We start from the raw sequence: 15,941 nt of genomic DNA, 5'->3' as shown, positions 1-15,941 counted from the left end.
CCATTGCACATTTTAGGTACTCTCCAATGATATCCTTGACAGAGCATTAAGTCTCAGTTTCTTCTTCACAATTCTGGCACTTCAGTTTCCCCAGACACCTGCTACCACAGCTCTGTCATTTCTCCTATTTAGTTCCTCACTGCCCAGTTTCATGGCTTTTTATTATTTTACAAAGCTCTCAGAATACAGGCAATAACCTAAAAATATCTTACCATGTCAGTTAATTTGCCTTACCATACATTTCATAAAAGTAATCAGATCCTTTTCTAAATCCCTGATCTGGCTGATATAATTAATTACATTTATCAGTATACATCTTCCTTATCTCATTCCTTCGGCTAAAGCAATAATATTCTGAAGAAATACATGGGAATATAAGGCATATCCATGCTGATGCTTTAATGAATAGATATTACAGTTCAAGATCACAGAAGTAAAAGGATTGTTTGTATTGCTTGAGATGTCAGCATGAACTACAAGCTATATTCCTTTCATATTACTGGTACAAATAAAGTTTAAGAAATTATTCATAACTAGGTGGGTTTTGTCCACGTATGGCTCTCATAGATAGATTTAAATGTACTCTGGAAAAAAGTCTGAAGTCAAATATTTCCTGTCATTATTTGTCTTTTTAAAGAAATAAAAGTATGATTCACACTGACAGTCTTACAGGTATTCTCTGCTAGCTAATCCCTTTCCAGTGATTTATTGAAAATTACAGATAAAACCAAAACTTAAACAATTTCAGCTTTTATCCAAAAGCAGTACTAAACACGCATGATATACCTCTGTCACATTGGTACTTTATTAGTTTTTAGCTTAAAAAAATGAAAACCAAGACAAACCAAAAACAACATCCCCCCCAGCAGCTCTATGAAAATACTGAAAGACAATAAATATAGCTAATTTCAGATCACAGGCCAGAGACCTTACAGATGACTTTCCAGCAACGCTTCTCTATCGTCACCAAGGTGAATATAATATTAGATCCTCCATTAGCCGCAATGAATAATGGGAATAAATTCTTCTGAATTAAAGATGTAAATAGTCCACAACCAGCCTAAGGCAAACACAACATAGCAGTATATATCTATACCTCTCATGTACCTCGCAGAGTCCACGGGATGGAACACCAGTTTCTGGGAAAGCCCCACTTTCTGTACAGATCTGAAGTGTTGTTCACTCACAACCAATGCACCAACAACATTTTGAAACGCAGCCCCATGGCACAGCTCCAGCAGAGAGCTGGGCAGGCTTAGAATTTATTCTATACAAGCTCAAAAATTTGCTCCTTTATTATGGCATTTCCTCCTACTCTAATATTCTTGAGTATTTACTTAAAGTAAAGCAATCCTGGGTCAGATGAAAGGACTAATTCATATGACTTTTGTGACATTTGCCTGCATCAGGTGCCTAAGGAAGATACGAACGAGCAAATGAGTGTGGGTGGGTGCCTCTATATGCGTGCATCTGAACCATACGTCACTCGCTGAGCTGGTATAACGCCTCAATGGACCATGCTGAAACAAATAAATTTACACTATGAACTTTGATTCATGAACGTGTTGGTGGTATCAGTTCCACCAGGAATACGAACAATAACAGAAATCTCTCATTTCTTTAGAAGCTTATAATACTTTGAGGAGTTTTTTTCATAAAAGGGAAGATTTTCCTGTGAACAGAATGATGAAAGTTAACCAACCTTGAGGAAGGCTTAAGCTTAAAAGAAATTACAACCTTTATGGAAGAGATACCTTAAAAACCAATAATTTCTCCCTGGAAGACTCTACTGTATCACTGTTGTCTTCCTATTTTCTAATTAATATGAACATTTTATAGCAAAAGTTATATACATAATATGTACCTTGTCAACAATTTCAAATTACAAAAAGCACATAGCAATCCAGTCTTCACTCGTCATAGAATCATAGAATGTCCTGAGCTGGAAGGGACCCACAAGGACCATTGAGTCCAACTCCTGTCCCTGCACAGGACAACCCCAAAATTCACACTGTGTCTCTGAGGGCGTTGTCCAAGTGCTTCTTGAATATTGTCAGGCTGATGCCGTGATGCCTCCCTGGGAAAGGGAATCAGTCTTAAACCAGTCTGTTAATCAATCACTTAACATTATTGTGGCAATAACAAACAGGACAATTTCAAATGTATAACATAAACTTAGGCATATCTCTACAACACAGAGAAGGTTTAAGTACCTAAATCCATGCTGCAGATGTTGGTAAAATCCACCAGTGTCCAGAAATTAAAAATTTTGTGAGACTATCATTTACGTATATTATTCCTAAATTACCAGTCAGACATTTTCTTTAATCCCAAAATATTTGAGATAGTAATTTCCTCAATGCAGTGACCTTCTTCTTGTTCTCTATTAGAACAACATAATGAAAAGGGATAATTGTTTAAGAATGACTACTATCTGCTACTGCAATACAATGAATATTCAAATTTACATATCTGCATTTCTTTACATGTAGACTTCTATCAAACTTTATTCTTTCACTTCTCCCTGACTTCCCTTTATATTTTAAATCTGAAGGGATGACAAAAAAAGTAGAAACCGTTACTCTGAAACCCAGTGTTTGACACTAAATGTAGAATTCTTTTCTCCCAGTATACTCTGAGAGTAGAAGGATGCAGGCTCTTATGACCACAAACTTATGAAACAGCTCTTTTAAATGCTGTACGACAGCAATAAATGCTTCCAAATAGGATATATAAAAAATAATAACCCACTCTCATACAGTGTGGCACTCGTAGTCATCTGCTACAGTCTGGTAGTCTTAATGCAATTAAAGTTACTAACTGTGCAAACATATTCTTTGCAATAATTCACAAAATTTGCAGCTTAGACAACAGAAGAATTTCACGGCTATAGTTACACATCTGAGCAATTCTTCTTCACTGAAGAGAGTATTCCATGAAACTCTTTATCTCATTTTACAGCCATATAGCACCTTTGGTCATAAAATGTCATCTTGTCATTATTTCAAATAGTAGTTTGCTTTTTTAATTAATAAGGTAATAATTTATTTCTTTGGAAAGTCCCCCGTCACCTTGATCACTTCACTGTCTTTTTTTGAAGCAGTATTTCAAATCCACTATACTTTTGGGTGAGAAGGACTTTCGGAACTTTTTCTGTTCAGTGACATTTCTGCTCCCAGAGCATAGCGTTAGGCAATCCCAGTTATCCAGGAAACAGAAGAGAGCAGTCTTAAGGAGAAGGAAACACATGAAAACAGAAAAGACTACAGACAAAAGTAGTTCTCCTGTTCCTAAGCAGGAACAGGAAAATGCTCAGACAGCAATTATTATGGTCAGTGAAGCAGTGCAGATTACCAAATTGTGCCAGAGAAAAGATGCACCAGCTGTTTTCCTTGGCTTTATGTACTGCAGGCCAGTGCAGGAAAGAAGTGGTTTAAAAACTATTGGTTTTTCAGCATTTTCCAGGTACTGAAGGAATCATGGTATGTGTAAACAGTATCAGGCCTATACAAAAATAACCTCATTTTAAGACACCTTTTCATTTTGAAATTTGAAAACTTCGTGCAGCCTTTTGTCTGTGTGAGTATACACAGCAATTTTGTCAGCAGAGACACATATTTAGACCATTCACTACCTATGTCTGAATCCTGACTGATGCTCAGTAGGCACACGCAGAAAGGAAGGACACAAAACGCTTCTCCTCCCCCATTCTCTTCTGCCTCGTGCAAGCCTCATTCTCAGTGCCAGGGCCAAATAACCCCCTCGGCTAAGCACGTCACTAAGGCCTCTCGGGTACCCTCTAGAGTAAACCCACACCCCAAACAGCAGGGCGGGCAGGGAAGAAAACTTGTCTGAGATTTCAGCCAGTTGCAGCAAGAGATGAGGAGGAGGGAGAGCAGGGTATACAAGCCCCAGAAAAAAGTTAGAGACAAGAGTGGCTTGCTCAGCTGCAAAGAAGCCCATGCCCCTACACCCTCCCTTCCGAGGTTAGGAGCAGAGCTAGATTAAAGCTGGCAAGTTACAAGTATCTCTTGACTGCTGGAAGGGGATACGATTTGCAGACCAAGCAGCAGCACTATTCTTCAGAGTCACTGTAGCTGTCAGTTGGCTTCAACACAGGTCACTGCCTCTAAGGCAATCTGTCCTCCAACGCTTTCAGTTTAACAATAAATAATTAGCCTGTCTGAAGGAGCAAATTTTGTGTTTCTGTGTGCATGTGGAACAGAAGACAGTAAAACTGAAAAGCAGAAGTGCAGCTTTTTACACAGTGGGTTTGTCCCCAGAGAAATAAAACACATTTTCTCCGCAGGTGCTAAAATAAGTTTGTTCAGAAGCCCCTTTATGAGAAAATCCTACTACATTTACAGTTTTCACATCTTTGCCTGCCCTGCCGTACATCCCTGCACGTACGGCCTGTCTTCTCCAGTGAGCCTAAAGTCAAACCTAAATCCTGTTCAATTAAATTTAGAGTTGCATTTTTAAATGCCTCGCCTACAACTGTACTATATAAACTACTTTTAATATGCCATTTAGTATCCAAAGTGGTAACAGATTAAAACTTTAAGATTTCTAGGGCAGTTGATAGGAGTCTTACAAAATTAACACTGTGGCATTGAGCCACTTGACCCACAGTGAGACTAAAACTTCTGAAGATTAGTACTATTTAAAAAATACTTGGGACAGAAAAGTACTTTCCTTTCATCTGCTAAGACACAGCTAAATGCCCACATGTAAGTTTTCCTCAACAAGTAGTGTTTTCTAGTTTAAAACAGCTTATATGCATCCTGGAAAAAGGAAAAAAAATCCATTCGATAGACTAGTTAATGACAGTCTGAGAGCAATGCTTGGAAAACAGAGAGATGTATTATTTTAAACACGAAGCAGCAGTGTTTCACCTGTTTACAGCACTCAGTAAGTAGTAAATACAGAGAATGTCATGAGAAATAATGTTCCATAATCTCATGGTTTCCAAACACCAGCTATGGGACACTGAACAGCAAGTTAAGTAGGCAGTGTATCAACTGAAATAGAAATCAAGGGGAAACAAAACTGTGTCTAAAATGGCATCGTTTTAAACAATAGAGTTTGAGTGCTCTTTTGGCCTGCTACCAAGTCCCACAAATTTGCATTCAACCCATATGATCAAGCACAAAATCCTCCCGGGCAGCATGTGACAGTCTACTGCTAACCCTCCGTTTCCCCTCGGCTCTTCATCCCCGCAGCGCAGTGCTGGCACATCTTCCCACAGATATTCTGAAAGCAGAAGAGATCAATTATATACAAAATACTTTAAAACAGAAGGCCTTTAGGAACAATTCAAGCCTGCAACATGGTTACAGATTCCAGTTCAGAATCAGGTGGTAATAACTTGGGCTGTTTTCTAATTCAGATGTAGGTGGTGTCAGTTTGGGCTATTTTCACTGAACTTCCACAGCCTTGAAAAAGGGAACTGTAGCTATCACTTACTGACTTTCATGCGAACACAGACTGATCAAGCTAAATTCCTGCTACTGGCTGGCTACATTTACATGCACATTACACTGCTTGCACAGTTGGAGCTCTCACCTTTAGTGCTATCCCAGTAGTAGCACGAAGTCAGGGCTCATGCAGTAGACTCAAATTTTTAAAAGACACCTTTACATATGAATAAATACTCTCTTTGAAGCAATTATCAGAGTCTGACAGAGATTTAAGACAGCCTGCAGACATAGGCAGGGAGAAGTACCTCTGAGGCAGGTGAAATACTATGACCTCAAAACAGGAGAATCAGAGAGAGATTTTGAAGGGAATTTTCAATCATTTTACATATTGCTCAGGAGAGCTTACATTGCCGCTCTTTTGTCAGGCAAAAGCCCACAAAGCTGTCTTTCAAAGAATAAAATGTGCAATACCTTGTGGTTCCCCACGTTCGCCAGAAGTGGGGAAGTCAAAATCAAAAAATACACTAGCTACTTGGCAAGACAGGTTGTGCGTGAAATCCACTTGAAGAATTCTTTCCTATAAAGAATAGTTGCATCCTTGACTCCTGAGGACTTCTAAGAAAAGATTTTGGCAAAATCTTCTCTGTTAATGTGGGAGACAAAATTTTGCTGATTGAGAAGGGGTTAAGAAACAGGTTTTCTAGCATGACTGAGAGAAAAAAGTCAGTCTTATATGGTCATGTTATGAATAAAATTGAAACCTGATTATCAAACCAATTGCTTACTTCAAATCAGGTTTCTCAGCTGTTTTATATACATTGAAGGCACTAGACTGTATCTATAAGCATTAATGTATCTGTAAAAAAATAGCTTCCTCTTGAAATAGTCATGCACAGTTCATTGGGATCCTTTGATGCAGCACTGTCTCCTCAAAGCATTAAAAATAAAAATAAACATTAAAAAGATTTACTGTAAATTGATGTTTTAAACTAATCTATTAGCAGTTCTTATTCACCTTCTCATTGCTAAATGTTTATGCTACATGACGCATTTACAATTCTCTGCTTTTTATTTCAACTGTGTGAAACCCTAGAAGTTTAGAAATGGCAAATGAGAGCCAGGGCTGTACCTATATAATGGCTTGGACTTTTCACACTCCTCCTATAGCTTGATTGCCCATCAATCCTGTGTGCCGCAGCCCCTGCCTGGGACACCTTCCTAGGGTTTCTTGTCACGCAGAGGAGGCTATGGGCAGATGCTGTTGCATCACTGAGCCTCACCCCGCTATGCACTCAGGATGTGGCTTCAGCTGCCAACCCAGATCAGGAACTCAAACAGGCCCCTATGTTCCCTAGACTAAACACAGTCATCATCTGTAATCCACATTAAGACGATGGCATGAATGATCTCCATAAAAAGGCATTAGCATCGAAGCTTATGAATGTAAAAGGAAGATATGTACAGCTGGTATTTTATATAGTATTTAACACTGTAATAGTAGTATTAGTGATGTTAGTAGCTTCAGCAGGAATCCCTGACAAACCCAAAATCATCATACAAACCATATACTGGAAGGTATTGAACTACAGAGCATTAATTTCAGTGGAAATCAGAAAAAGCAGTCATTGAAGGAGTCAGAGAGAAATCTTCAGCCAAGAAAAACCACCAGCCTTGTCAGTGATAGCAGCCAAACTCTGGACTTTGCCTAATGGTTTCTCTACAACCATTGGCTCTGTATGAAGGTGCTTGTTCTGATCTAGGAACACCACTTACCAAGGACTAAAATATTTCAGACAAGTCTTCTGATCCCTTGTTTCTGTGCTACAGGGGTCTTCTCAGAGAAGAAAAGTCAAACCATAAATGATCTTACAACAGGGTATAGAAAACCGGACCCCTGAGTAAACAGGAAATACCTGGCAATTCACACCAAATTTTGACGAAATGAAGGTAGAACACTCAGTCTCGGACACACTTTGTTCCACTGAGTCTGGTTTTGACCATGCCTCAGTGATCTCACAGCTCTTAAATAGAAACCAGAACATGCCACCAGAGTGCGGCAGCATGTACAAGGAATGAGGCAGTGGGAAATAAACAGCAGAAAATAGCTGAGGGGGTAAAAAAAAAAAATAATCTGGTTTCTGAACACACAAGATAAAGAAGTCGCTTTTAAAAATCTTTTTATTTATGAGCATACATGGAGAATTACACAGTCATATTGGGAGAGGATCAGAGAGACAAACCCAGACTAAGCCACAACACTTGCAGTGATGAAGAAATTTTGTTGAAACAGTCAGTGGCATTTAGAAAATCTGTCCAAGCATTTAGAAGGTGTTTTCCAAAATTTCCATGTCATTTTGACCATCAAAAATAAAAATAAATAAAGCATGCATATTCTGTGAACCATCCTGCCAAGGGAATTTACTGGCAAATCCTGCATTACCTATGTTAATTAATGGTGCCAGGAATTTATCCTGTATCTTTTGTAGGAAAATAAAGTTAGTGGTTATCTAAGTAATCACAAAAATGGCAGAGTCTGTGTGAATGCAGGTTCTTAAAACATTAGATAAGAAAATTCCATTTAGGTAAAGGGCTTGAATGATGGTGCTCCAGAAGACCAGTACTGTGGGAACACCTCTGCAAAAGCCTCATCGACGACATCAAGATATATTCTCCTGGGACACCATTATGCCCCACACCACCGGGACCTGTCCCTCAGCTGGGCAGTGCAGGCTGGTCCGGGTTGCCAGGCCATGTCTCAGCAGGCAGCAGCACTTGCCAGCTGATGGCTGTGCGGCCCACACAGTCCCCATGGGCCCCAGCTGTGCCAGGGAGCATGGAGGTGGCACAGGCATCCCTCAAAACAAATTCCCCTCTGCCAAGAATGGCACTCGTGGCTGGGGACAAGGGTTTCGCACTAACCATCACTATGGTCAAGATGCCACCCACGTGGTAAAACAAATCCCAGTTCCTCTTTGGCATTCTCCAAATGAGCATATTAGGTCAAAGAAGGAGAGTTGCTGGGGTTACAACTCCAAAAATAGAGTGACCTTATGCCTGCTGCATGGCTCAAACCTGCCACCACCTCCAGGCCCTCCTGGGGCTCCTGAAGAGGAAGGCAGGGTGTTTCCTGGAGCCAGGGTTAATGAGGCCCTGGCCTCATTAACCTCCTGCCTGGGCCCCTGGAGGCACCATTTTGGGGAGATGAGTAACACTGGAGGGATGGAGGAACTGCTGCCACTCATCTGCCCCGTCCCTGCTGCAGGTCTGCAGGGCTCTCCTCACCAGCTGCAAACTCTGGCTTGCTCCTATCCATATGGACTATACAAAAACCCTCTTGACCACAGGTGGGATCAGTCCCAGTATGGGCTAGAAGTTTGGACCCTGAAACTACCTGCTGGGGGAAAGAAAAAAATAGCACCAAGAAAAAAAAGAGGCATAGGGCTGTTTAGAGGGACTTGGGCATGTTCTTCTTTATTTAAGGTTTTTCTCCAGTGGTTGTCCTATCTTGTTGCACCCAAGCAAGCTTTCTCAACACCAGGGTAGGTGGCCAGATAGGCTGATTTGGAGGTAGACCAGAAAGAGCTAAGCAGGCTGTAGTAATTTTCTGGTGAGGCTATGCTGTTTAGATCCAGATGTTTTTGATGCATATACACATCTAAAATGGGGGAGAGGATGAATTTCACTGTAAGAACAACAGCTTTGTTTGACATTTGGGGGAGAGTGGCTTCCTTCTCTTAATTTCAGGACTTTGCCTGCACTTGACTCTCTACTGGTTTCCAGGAACAGTACATTCCAAGGTGGCCAGGAGAAACTTCTCTCTCAGATGCCTTGGGTTTAACATAACTGTGGGATACTGGGTCCTATATGTACTTATTGAGGAGGAAGGGGCTTATTTATTATTTGCCCAAGCTCTGCATGAGCAAAGTGAGCCAGCCTAGGCCACATCTCCTAGTACTAGTGACCTCTGCTAACTAACTCTAGGCCGAGACTCTTTTCTCCCCGAGAAGAATTTCCAGTGCCAATGTGTCTTGGTAGGAGTGGATATAAAGGGAAGTAAGATATACTCTCTGCAAGCATTCAGAGGGCCAGGACTGTGAGGACAAGCACTTTCCTCCTTTCCCTGTACTGCTTTCCAGACAGGTAAAAACAAGCCCTGGTGGAGTAGCAGGAAAGGGTTTGGGATTTTTTGGCTACAAACTCTTTGTAGCTATTGAAGCGAAGCAGGGCTATGTATTTGGCCGCGTGTGTGCATGGATGAAGCAAGCAGGCTGAGGTATGACCAGGGGACAGGCCCCACAGCAGTTGCCACAAAATCTCATGAATAAGCCTTGCACAATGGAGACTTTCTTAGGACTAACTTCTTGGCAGCAGTACCAGCCTAAGCAGTCACACCATATTCCACGTATTCCTCCCACTCCGTGCTGCACCCTCCCAAACATCTGTGCTCCAAATCAAATCAAAGAACCAATGCAGTTAAAACCCCCCTTTTTGTGACTTTTTGCTAGATCGTGTGTAGTGGACTACTTCCCCGGTCCATTTCACAGCACAGCTATGCAAACACATGGGCCAGCAGATCACAAGGATGACAGATCCTGCGTGAGCTGCACTGTCACCAAGCCCTGAGTGCGGGGGACTTGGGGACTGCCCTGAGCACGAGGCATCAGCAGCGGCCCCTTCCCGGGAGCAGCGAGGTGACAGCGCTGCGAGGACAGGCGTGAAAACCCTCCGAACCGGGCACGGCAGAGCATTAAAATTAAACCTGTAAACTGCTGAGTCAGGAATAAACAAGGCGAAACCAGCACGGCAGTGCAAATGACAGGCTGCCACCAAATGTCTCAAAGGGAAATGGTCTGGGATTTCTGCGACAGTCAGGCAAGAGGCAGTTGTTGTGTAAGAGAAATCACTGCATGAGCCTACTGAGCAAATCCCATATTCTGATACACATTTAGATATAGCAGGAAGGTTATATAAGCAAAAAGTAAAGTGACACCGCAGTTTGTTTATGCCCGCTTCTTCACATTGCCAGAGTGTTAATTTTAACTAATTCAAAACTAACTTAATTTTCAAAATAACTTCTAGGGAGTAAAACTGCAGATGTCCACTTCATAACCAGATACAATGCAGGGGAGAACTCCAAAATTTTGTGTAGTGTTATTCCTTAAAGTCCACAAACTTTATCACATACCCCAAAAAGGGCAATTTGCTCACTACGGGCCCTCCCTAGAGAAATACTCTATGCAAACATCAAGTGATTTCCATGTTGAAAGCTCAGAGAACAGAAACATCAGCCATGCCAAGATCAGAGCAATACTGTTATCAGAGACACAAATCTTGTGGCAGGCTGTTTCCCCAGGCTCATCTGCACTAACCAGGAAAGTCTGTTTTGCCACTACATTTTCACAAGAAAAACCTCGAGTCAGTACAATGTGGGGATGAGACACGTCCACGTGAAAATCTAGCCCAAGCGGCAACAAGAATCTACCCCAAGGAATAAATTTGGGTGTCCTCAAAACATATTGTACTTATCAAAACATATTAACATGATGCAGATGGAATTATTTTTTTTAAAAAAAAAAAAAAAGAACAAGTAGGTTTCCTGCCTAGAGCAGCCTTAGCTTATAACCTAAGCTGCAGACAGGCCAAAGATACAGAGAGTGACAAGAGTGATCCTCCAAAGGTGCAGAATTCAAATTAATCAGCACTTCAGGATAAAGGCTGAACATGCCTACCTGCTTACGTTGCCCCTCTGAAGCAACCAGCTGCCTATAAATCTCATCTTTAAAGAGGAGAAACGGGTTGAGCCCAAGACTAAGCAAAAAAATCCCAGGCTGAGAGATCTTGGAGCCATAAAATACAGCTCGGCTGCCTGTATCTTGGGTGGGAATAGCCTCGCCCAGTGTCCCTGTAAGGATCAGGGTTTGTTCCTGCCTTATTTAAGACACACTGTGAAGAAACACTTTTTTCTCCTTACAGTTATGTCCAAAAGGATGGAGATAACAGGATGGAAGTTTCCTTTAGCTTTGCTGGAGAACCTCTGGGAAGGGAAAAGGTCCCGCGCCTGCAGAGTCACCCGGGGCTGGGCAGGCAGCTGAGAGCAGAGCGGGTTACCTGGGCCTGCCTCTGCCCGCGGCAGCTGGCCGGAACCCAGCCCCCGTGCGGCCAGGGCGGGCGACCGGCTGGCTCACCGTCCTCCAAGGCCGGGCCACGGCTTCCCTAAGGCACTCCGGAAGGTCTGGAGCGAGGAGCGCGTTACCGAGGCCTCGCGTTCCCACTTCCGAAGGCTCCACCTCGGCCCCCGGTGCCGCCGCCAGCACCTGTGCGCGCCGCCGGGGCCGGGGCGGGGGCGGGCGGCGGGGCCGGGCACCCCGAGCACCGGGTCCCTCCCCTGCGTAGCGCCTGCGGCTTGGGACGGCGAAGAGGCTTCAACAGCCCGGCGCGGCCGCGACTCGAGTCGGCGGAGGCGTTGTGGGCAGAGGAGGTTCCGCCGCCCTCCGAGCCCCGGCGCCGTGAGGAGCTGGGCCGCGCCGCGGCGGGCCCGGCGGGAGGGAGCGGCGGCGCCGGCAGGTGCGGGGCCGCGAGGAGCCGCGAGGAGCGCAGCCTGTGCGGGCGCAGCGCGGAGCATGGACAGGCTGAACAAGCTGGCGGTGCCGGCGGGGGAGAAGCTGAGGTGGGCTCCGGGCCCGGGCCGGCAGCCGGGCGGCGCTGGGGGGACCGGGGGCGGCCTGAGGGGCGAGGAAGTTGGCAGAAGCTTTTCAGAGTGAAGTGGAGTTAGCGCTGGTCGCCAGGGCGGGACGGGGAAGTGCGGAAGGTAAATACAGGTCTGGAGCGGTTAGTGGGGCACAGATTGCAAGGCAACACGTAAGAGTGGTTTTAAAGCGTCTGCTTCCAGAGCTGTGATAAAGTAGTTTTTGACTCGCTAAAATCTATGAACTTTAAGCAAATCAGAAAAATTTAATCAATTGCTTAGTGGTTTAGTCAGAGTGTTCTGTGAACGTGGCTTTTGCAGTTAAGTTCTGTAATATTTCCTAATCTTTGAAAGAACTGGTGGAATAGAGGGAACTGGAAAACGGGAAATGTTCCTAAGTGAAGGAGAACAATGTTAAATACAGGGTTTGAAAGGAAAAAAACCAGAAGCTGACCATTACTGAAGTATTTTTAGTGTGACTCGATTGTGTGCTGGTGGAGTTGGCAACTCAAGGCTCCTTCACTGTGACATTTTTTTTTCCTGAATAGTTAAAAGAAGGCCTCTTTCAGATTAAGGTAGCATAGAAACTTTTTCTTTCCCTGAAAAATAAGAATGAAATACCGGAAAAAAAAATATTTCTTAAATAACTCGTACTTAAGCACTCTACTAATTTATAAACCATTCTCAAGTCTCTCTCGCTCTCCCCAGAAGCCTTCACGCAAATCAGAATAATCCATTGTAAAGCTAATTTTGATGGAATGGCATTTCTTGATATCTGCTCTTTCCACACTTTTGAAATATTGGTGGGGGGTGTGCGTACTTGACGAGCTGCAATGACCCTTGCATTCCTCAGCCAGGCACACCTAATAAAAGCCTAGCAGACTCCATCCTATAGCCCAGGCAAGAATGGACAGGGGGAAGACAACAGTGAATTTCCTCATTGTCTGCAATTTATCACCTTAAATAGTCTAAAATGGTCTAAATGGTGTCAGGGCTCAATGATGGTCTGAACTAGCTATCTCACGATAACGAGTGATATGATGGAAAGCTTGATGCCATCAAGACAGTTAACTGGTACGTGAAGAAATATAACACGCTCTCTGCGGTGATAAAATCATAGCTGGGATGCATCTTCTGCACCTTTGCAAACGATTAAAGCAGGATTACTTTCAAGTATACAGAGGGTGCCTACATGTGAGGGTTTATAATGGTCCACAACTTGTTTGTGAACTGATTCCAAAGCCCTAAACCAGAACAGCAGCCATTGCACCCCCCGCTGCATCTTTACATTGGCTGACACTCTTCATCTTGTCCAGAGTTTTAATACTGTTGTAAGATAAGGAAGAGGAGGAGGTCACTGTTTCCTGTATTATCTTGAAGTATTAAAAGCTACTTTTTCTCTCCTCCTTGTGGCCAGTTCACCCTAGGCGTGACGTAGGAGCACACATTTCTCAAACGTGTGAGTGGAAGTGCACGCTCTGATTTGAGCATGTCAAAATACCTCCTTAAACAGAGACCTGGGTATTTGGCTACATGGTCTTACTACAGTATCAGGATTTTAAAAACTTAAGGCAGAACTTTCCATGAGTACATATTCATAGTTTACATTTAGGAGAGATGTGCAAATACAGAAAATTAGCACAACATGGCGGCAGCCTTTTCCTCCTGCTTTGAAACAGCCGAATACTCCCTTGCGCGATGTGACTTGTTGACAGTGCAGTTGACTTCCTAATATAGCCTCTCATCTGCATGGAAGACACATAGATGGTTCAGAGTTTGTACTGAATGTTACATGAATTAAATGGTTATGTTAAAAACCTACCTTCCTCCATATGCCAAGAAATATTCTTAACCGAACATAGTTTCAATTGGTGTAATGATAGTTCACATTTTTCTAAAGACAGCTTTCTTAAAATTTCTGCTTTGTAGCAGCAAAAATTAAAGTAGCACTGCTGTTGAGTCAGTGTCTAAGAGTAGACCTTTTGATTTCCTTAAATGTAGACCTGAAAAACTAGATATTTTGTGGTTATGCTATGCTCATCTATTCTCCATGGGTATATTTGAGGCTACCAGATCTAGCTTTTTATTGCATTAGCAAGTCTTATGTCAGATCTGAATTCTTAACATATTCCATTTGTTTACTTATTGCAACAATAAGAACTATAACTGTTCTTATGTGCCTCTTTAACTTCAGTGTTGTAGAATGGGCATTGTTTGCAATTAAGTCACTCAATTAATTTTAATATCAGTTGACAGGAATGCTGGAACTTCATGGAATGCCAGTATTATTTTTACATAGTGTTTGTTACAAGGTATGCACAGTATTATACAAGTATTCCCTCAGAGTATATTGTGTGTTCTGATTGCTTCCATATAGTCAGCAAAAATGAATCCCAAGGCTTGGTTATTTATCATGAGAGAAATTAGTTTATGTGGTGCTTTGGTACCAAAAATTTGGTACTTTGAATGGTTTTCTGAAGTGCGGAATGAATACATGAGCGTTAGCCACACTGCCATGGCAGGCTTTTGTGTGCCTTGGTTTCACCCTGAGCTTCAGGGAAAAAAAATTATGCTGCAAATGTGTACATAAATAAATGCACTTATAATGAGGGATGGTAGGCAGCAAAGGTAACAGGAACTTAGCAATTCAAAAGATAGAGCACTAAACCTGGAGATTCTTTTGTGGCTCAGGTTCCTTAGACCACACGCCTGAGATTCCTGGTCTTTAAATAATTTCAAGCTGCTATATATGACTCTGTTATAGCATCTCTTCAGACTGGCTGCATTTTATTTTTTTTTATTAAGACCACAAACCTTAATAATGATCCTCTGCTTATAGCTGTCTTTAGCTGTGTATCACAAAGTCCTTTTCAAAGACATCATTGCTATCACCACTGCAGTGATGGGCAAACCATGGCACAAACCAGAAGCGTGCCACATGCTTTCACTTGCCTAAGGTCATGCAGCCAACAACTTCCAGATTGCAAACTTTTCCAAGAGCACAGTTTCATATTCATTTCAGATGACTTCATTAATTTGCAGCAGTTCTTCCCCCTGAAAAAACCACCTTAAAATCACTCTTTCCAACCATAACTCCCAAATGAAAAGGAAGTGGGAAAAAAAGCAACTGACTTTTTTTCTCAGGTTGGATAGTGTGTCAGTTTATTTGCAATATTTTGTTTTAACATCCCTTGCTAAACAGGAGGGTTTAAGTCGTTATTCTATTAAAATCAGGAGGGGTTTCCTTAAGGTTTGAATGTCTGTTAGTTGTCTATCAAATCTGAAGGTATTTATGGTCTTCACTAATTTTCTACTGATAGCTTGACTGTAACTACTAGGTCTTTTCTTTACCAGAGGATTTTCTGATACTCTTTCCCCTTGGAAGTGCATAAGCAGAAAATTAATTCCTTTGCAAGTGAAACGATATTTAACTGTAAACTGATACCTTCTATGTATATGGTGTTTTATCATAGGGAATATTTGCTTTTTGAGAAGATGAATAGGGAATATCTGAACATTAGTTTTGCACTGTAAGAGAATAATTTATTATGGTAGTTCTCCTAATTCCTGTTAATAGTTAATTGTAGTAAACAGAAACTGAACTGGTTTTTTCAAGTCAAATTTTAACATAGTTTATTGCATCACTAGACTTGAGCAAGACAAAAGAACAACAAAAAAAAAAAAACTCAAGCAGGAAAGAAACTGGAGTTTCAAAGTAAGCTAGAGAATGTTCCCCATGACAGAACTGGGCACCAAAGTCCACATCCAACTTTAACATCTCTTCCCCTTTTTAGTTATACAGACTTCAGAGGAAAGACTACGCAAATGTCCCATAA

General features: G+C 42.2%; 1 protein-coding gene across 5 annotated transcripts in view; it reads left to right on the top strand.

Moving 5' to 3' along the window:
* The window catches only part of BLNK (B cell linker), a 107,242-nt gene that overhangs the window by 46,344 nt on the left and 44,957 nt on the right, over positions 1–15,941 (top strand). For 2 of the 5 annotated variants that reach the window (XM_064463864.1, XM_064463865.1), the window contains exon 1: positions 12,005–12,087. The exons of the other annotated variants lie outside the window; for them this stretch is intronic. In XM_064463864.1, the coding sequence (XP_064319934.1) occupies positions 12,041–12,087 (47 nt within the window). In that variant the 5' untranslated portion in view covers positions 12,005–12,040. Of the gene's footprint in view, positions 1–12,004; positions 12,088–15,941 lie in introns of those variants that run through there. 5 annotated transcript variants of the gene reach the window in all.

Source organism: Phalacrocorax carbo, chromosome 12 (assembly GCF_963921805.1).
Source record: "Phalacrocorax carbo chromosome 12, bPhaCar2.1, whole genome shotgun sequence".
NCBI lineage: Eukaryota > Metazoa > Chordata > Aves > Suliformes > Phalacrocoracidae > Phalacrocorax > Phalacrocorax carbo.
The sequence above is the reverse complement of the archived record's forward strand: the minus strand, read 5'-3'. Positions and strand labels throughout refer to the sequence as shown.